The 6,285-nt window shown below is 37.5% G+C and overlaps 1 protein-coding gene across 1 annotated transcript; it reads right to left on the bottom strand.

Moving 5' to 3' along the window:
* Nucleotides 1-1,711: 1,711 nt before the first annotated feature.
* Nucleotides 1,712-2,607, bottom strand: cldnk (claudin k). Its single transcript, XM_058771573.1, has one exon. The coding sequence runs from the start codon at nt 2,596-2,598 to the stop codon at nt 1,948-1,950; it is 651 nt and encodes a 216-aa protein (XP_058627556.1). The 5' UTR covers nt 2,599-2,607; the 3' UTR covers nt 1,712-1,947.
* Nucleotides 2,608-6,285: the final 3,678 nt, after the last annotated feature.

The following is a 6,285-nucleotide window of genomic DNA, read 5'->3' as shown; positions in this document are numbered from 1 at the left end:
AAGTGACAGTAACATTATTGATCTTTAGATATGTTTTCATTTTTTTTCATGTATATAATGTAGGCAATGCAGGTTATTTTATTATTAATTGCATTATTGGCCATTTTAGTGCTATCAAAACAACACAAATGAATGCTGATCAATAGTGGTTTATTGAGAATAAGCAGAAAATTCGAGTGTACCAGTCATTGCATTATTTACACTGTGTATTTGTTGCAAACAATGCCATATCTTCAACTCTCTTTGCATTTGTAAGTACTGTGAAAGAGTAGCACTTGTCTCATATGTAAAAAAAAAAATGGTGCCAACCACACTCCCCTTAGGTTCCTTTATCCCTTTATACTCCAGCAGTCAAGACAACAATAACCACTTTTCTATATCTTACAACCCCGGATTTTCACTCGTAGCATTAGGTCATATATGAGTCACTACCTGGCGCAGTAGACAATGCAGCTATTGTAAATGTTGTGCTGTGGTACAGCATACAGTGGTATTGTACTGCTGTCTATAGAAGCAGCCCCCATAACAACAGCCAGAGATGCTCAGAGAGTCAAGACAACGTGAGCCAAGAATGGCTTCATTTGGCCTGAACTGTTTACATGAGTTGGAAATCGAGGTTCATCTCAAATTATGTGTATCAGATATTGTGTAAATCCAGTTAATGACCTTAAAAAAGTAGGATTTATTTACTGTATTATCTCTGTATTATCATATTTTTGTATTATTTATTCATGTTCATGGTGTTCCAAACCTATATTAATATATACAAAAGCAGATATTTTGAGAAATATCACTGTTTTGTTTTGTTTTTTTTGTCCATACAATGACAATTACTGGGGTCTAATGGTGTTCAAATATCTGTTTTGTGAAGACAGTAAGTCATACAGATGTAGAGAGGCATGAGGGTGAGCAAATTTAAATAGCAGTTTGGATTTTGGGGTGAATAATCCTTTTAGGGACAACTATTTTTAAGTTATACCTTTCAGATAGTTTAAACATTTTAATATGTTCAGTATGTTAGCATCTTAAGTTCACATAAAAAAAGAAAATTCTGTCATAAATTTTTGAGCACCACATCATTCCAATACCATAAGGCAATATTTATTTTATAAACACAAATGAATATATTTTAAATGAAACCTGAGAGATTTCTGTCCTTCCATTTAAAAGTCCACACCACTAAAACTTTGACAATTCAAAATTTCATAAAGACTTTTTAAAAGTAATCCATATGAACGAATTAATCCAAGTCTTCTGAGAAAAAAAAAAACAAAAAAAAAAACATGATCACATGATGAACACATTTAATTTAGTCTTTTATTCACATATAAACATTGATAAATGCACATACACAGAACACATCGAATATGGTAAACCGTACTTGTTTGACGCACCAGAACCAATGAGCTTTGATCTTGTGTGTCACACAAATACATTAAAGCTTTTGCAAAAACTAAGATTTCTTCAATGTCTTAGAAACGTTTAGAAGTGTCAACGATTTTGTGTAATTCCCTTCAGTGGAGGGACAGAAATGTCTCAGGTTTTATTAAAAAATATATTCCCTTTGTATTTCAAAGATTAACAGAAGACAGAAGAAAAATGATGACAGAATTTTTATTTTTGGTGAACTATCCCTTTAACTAACATGTGTGACATCAGCAGTCATCTTCATAAACAGACAGACCTCTAAAAATTCAGAAATGACACTATAAAGGATTTAAGGTTTTATTACTGAATAACATAATAGACAAATACAGAGATAGACAGACTTATGAGTGGACATTAGAGGTGGCAAGGAAACTTGATTTCACATTTCTATTCACTGCCTCCATCAGACTACAGAAATATTCTGAATGATAAAAAATAGATTAAAATTAACTTGAATCTATCACAATGGGAAACTCTAGCAGAGAAGGCTTCCGGGGACTGGCGTGTCGCTGCTGGTCATTAAACATAACCTTTGACCTGAGCTGGTCCCCCCGCTCGACGTGGGCTGCTCTCGCCGCTGCTAAATGTAGGAGAAGAGGGAATCCCAGGGGGATTGGACCCTGCGTAGAGGAGCGATCCACCGATCAAGAGCAAAGCCGAACCCCCCCAGCCCAGGTAGAGTGCGGGGCCAAGCTCACGTTTGTGAGGAGCCGCCACATAGGGGTCATAGAAATCCCTGATGATGGAATGGGCTGTCCAGCAGACAGGTACGAGGATGAGGAACCCCGCGATGACAAAAAGCACGCCGGACACTCGTGCCAAGCGCGCTTTGAGGCTTGGGAGGCCCACGCACTCTGTGCACTTGATACCCAGAACACCGAGTGTGAGCGCCAGGGTGCAGATGAGCAAAGCAAGAACCGTCAAACCACGGGCGGCCTTCATGTCACTAGGAAGAGCCAGAAGGCTGTCATACACCTTGCACTGAATCTCCCCTGTGCTCTGCCAGATGCAATTCATCCACAGGCCCTCCCATGTGATCTGCGCTGTTACAATGTTGTTTCCGATGAAGGCGGTGACCCTCCACATGGGCAGGGTGCACACCAGGAACCCGCCCACCCAACCTATGATGGACAGGACCAGGCCGAGCAGCTGCATGCCGGTAGTTGCCATGGTGAATCTTTTCCAAGAATGATCACTTAGAAGCGTCCGATGGATGGCAGAGACAGAAACCTTCGATACACTTCAAAGTCCTTGAGAATTGCGAAGACAAAGTCCTTGCAAAGTGAGTTCCAATTATGGAAGAGCGTAGACTTTAGTGGACCTAAAGATTGGAACAAATGAATGCAAATTAGTTACATAAAGTTACCGTATGTTGTTAGAGTATATAAACTAAATTTCTAAATTATTAATGGCCTTAAAACAGTCATGTAGAATCTTGCTCCTGGAGGACCACCATCCAGCTAAGTGTAGCTCTATCCTTAAATAAACACCTGATCCCGCTACTCAAAGTCTTCATGATCACTGTAAACGTCCAAGCACGTGTGTTGGAGATGAACTCTGTAGGAACATGGCCCTCCAGGAGCAGGATTGGACAAACTTGTCTTAAAGAGAAGTTATGGGCTCAAGTTAAGCCAGGTGTTTCCAGTTCTGCACCTGGAGGGCCAATGTCCTGTAGAATTTTGTTCCAACTTCCTAAATCACACCAGTTTCTATCAATATTTAAGACCTTGATTAGTTGGTGCAAGTGTGTTTAACTGGGGTTGGAAGTAAGGTTTGTTTGAAGGTTGCCCTAGAGGAGCTCTTAGGACATCCCTGGGTTAAGCACTATCGACAGCATTTGTGGCATACTCTGCAAGAAAATGTGCAAAATGTGCTTGTCACAGGGGTAGTACCCTGAAAGGGACAGCTTTGTTTCTTATCTACTCATAACAGATGCATTTAAGTACCTTAGAGTACCCGTGAGGTACTACTATGAACTGTTTAGAGGTAGATAAGGCACAAACATGTCCCTTTCATGGGACTATCTCAGTGACAAGCTATTGTACCCCTAAAGGTACCATTTTCACTTTTTTTTTTTTCTCTTCTCAGATCATTTCATTTTGTTTTAAAATGGACAAAAGGACAAAGGGCTTAGAAATGTGAAGCTCATGTTTTTGTTAATGTACTTACTGTATGTGTTATTCAGTAAACCTGTATTATGTGAACTGACTGTTGCCTAAATTGACGTTGTGCTGGAACTACTTTTTTTCAGGTGGATGAAAGTCTGGTTATTTGTTTCGGAGATCATTCCTGTTATTTGAATATTTTTTTGGTCCAGGTAAAAAGCCACTTTCTGGTATTAACTCACATGTCGTTTGCCTGATTTAGTGGTACTACATGGTTATGACGTTGAAGATGAAAGATTAGATTACAGAAAGGTCAGCAAGTCATTAATCACACTAGTCGCATGTTAACAAGTGTAATGTTTAATGCTGCCCAAACTACACAACTTCCAAAGTCATTGGATTCCTGTTGTTTTCACACTAACTGTCTGTCATTGCTCAGCTCTTTTCCAGTCAAAACACATTTCATTTGGCAGGATCTGGAGTCACAGACAGATCTATCTCTCAGGCATCTGCAATGTAAATTCTTCAGATCGTCATGTGAACAAGCACCTATTTGCTTTCGACTTCAGGCTTTTGCCAACGATCTCCATTAACTTGTGAAAATCAAGACTTAAACCTTGTAGTATAAATCCACCATATGTCTTGTAAACTGTTTATTTTATTGTTTACTACCTGGTCCTGTGTGGTTCTATTGTATCGTACCATGATGTTTTTAATACATTTCTGTAGTAATCGACATTATGCCACAAAATGCTGTTTATGCAGTTTAACTTGTAACCCAGAACATTCCTTTAAATATTCATGTGGTTTTATACATAAATATTTGGGCACTGTTATGTACAGTGAGCATTACTAGATTCCCTATACATCCAAGAGAATGGGCTCTTTTCACACTGTGGTGGGTGTAGAGCTACGCCTGGTGGGGTGAGTGGATTATCTCAGAAAAACATGAGGAGCCACTGGACACAAGAAGCTTTCTTTCAAACATTCAGAGTGGGCCAAGCAGACTTGAGTCTGTTTATGTCAGTTCTGAATGCTGCTGTAACAGTGCTGCATAAGCATTTAGCTTAAAGCATAAACATCAAAAACACACGTTTAAAAATAGCTTAGACAAAGTTATTTACTGAACCAAACTTCAGATTTTCATTATAAATGACTGAAATTGTTGTTACCTGATGGACGACAATGAGGTCTCTGAAGTTTAACTCCTTCCACAGTCACTCATCTGCTAATCCTCCACCTTCTTGGGTTGGGTGCCTTCGATCTGAATGCAGAGCTTGACCCAAAATGCCATAAACCTGTGATGGAGGTGAGACCTATAGATTCAGACCTCTGAAGAGGCTCAGCTTGGGTGAATGTCTTTTGGGTTGTAAGTTTCAGAGGCAAGGACAGGAGTGAAGTGCTGCCCTCTGGGATGCCAGCTCGGGTCTGTGTAGCGGTGGGCAGAAGCACGCGCTTATGTGCGCGTTCGTGTCAGTGTGTGAATGCGTTAATGTGTCTTGAGTGTGTCTCCCAGTGCCTGGTGTACCAGCACAATGACTCGCTGTTCTCTCGCCCTCGCGCTCCTCCATCCCCAACCCAAGCCATCCATCTAGTCCTCTTTTTCATCCTTCGCCTTCTTGTTCCTTGAAGTGAATTCTGTCGTTTCTTACTACCTTTCATTCAGTTTTGCTTTCATGAAGTTCACAGAGCGAATACAAGTTACGTCTTACTTTCATGTCTCATGACAATGATTTGTGACTAATATGTGTAAAGTTATAAATAACATTTAAGGAATAAATAAGTAACAAAAGTACAATTATAGCTAATGTACATTTTGGTTTTATCATAACCTAAATAAATTGTAATAATATCAAAATTTCACCACCATGATGCTGCAGTGTTGTGGGTTGCTCAAGTGATCTGAGCGTTTCTTAGCATGTTGCTATGTGGTCCCTTCTGAGAAAGTAGTACACTTTAGCATACTTTTAAAAAGATTTTAAAAAACGATAATTAAATTATTGTTACTTATAATTAAATGAATATTTATTATAGTTTAAATTAATATTAAATGCATTTAGTCGATGCAGTAGTACATCTTTATACTGTATATCATTTCATAATTATCGTCTTTTAAATATGGTTAATCTTTACTGCCGAGCATATCAGTCAAGGTAAGCTAAAATATACTTTAATGTAATTTCTATTGAAAGTCATGTATTTAAACATATTTATAATTGCACATTTGTAATGACAAAGCTGCAATTTAGTACAATTAAAATATATTAACTTTAAAAGTAATATCAAATAACACACAACATTTAAATTATAATAAAGTGCTTTAGTATGTTAGTCAACACATCAAAGTAAGTGTACTTTAACGCTTCACAAAAGATTAAGAAAAGATAAAACATAAGGATTTAAAATGTATATTAAAGTCAAACATTTAATTTGACATGTTTACAAACTGCACTTTTTAAAAAAAGTGTTACATAAAACATAATCATAAAACTGTACGCTCTTTAAGAACACTTACTACAAGTTGCCTTTTTTCATTAATATTATATTATTTGCAAGATAAGTTTTTAGAAAATATATACTTTTAAGATTTGAAGAATACTAAGTGTACTTCTTTTTCACAGGGGATTGACAGGATTTTTATTATTATTATCATTTATCAGCTCAATTGTAAGTCTAATCGCTTAAAAACAGTCTACCTCTCCTGAAAAAAATCGGACAGTTTGAGGTATCATTCATGCTTGTAGTGTAGTAC

Source organism: Onychostoma macrolepis, chromosome 03, assembly GCF_012432095.1.
Source record: "Onychostoma macrolepis isolate SWU-2019 chromosome 03, ASM1243209v1, whole genome shotgun sequence".
Taxonomy (NCBI): Eukaryota; Metazoa; Chordata; class Actinopteri; order Cypriniformes; family Cyprinidae; genus Onychostoma; species Onychostoma macrolepis.
Note: the sequence above shows the minus strand (reverse complement) of the source record. Positions and strands in the feature narration are given on the sequence as shown.

Coding starts and splice junctions, on each gene's coding strand:
- cldnk (XM_058771573.1), bottom strand. CDS start 2,598: ATGGCAACTACCGGCATGCAGCTGCTCGGCCTGGTCCTGTCCATCATA.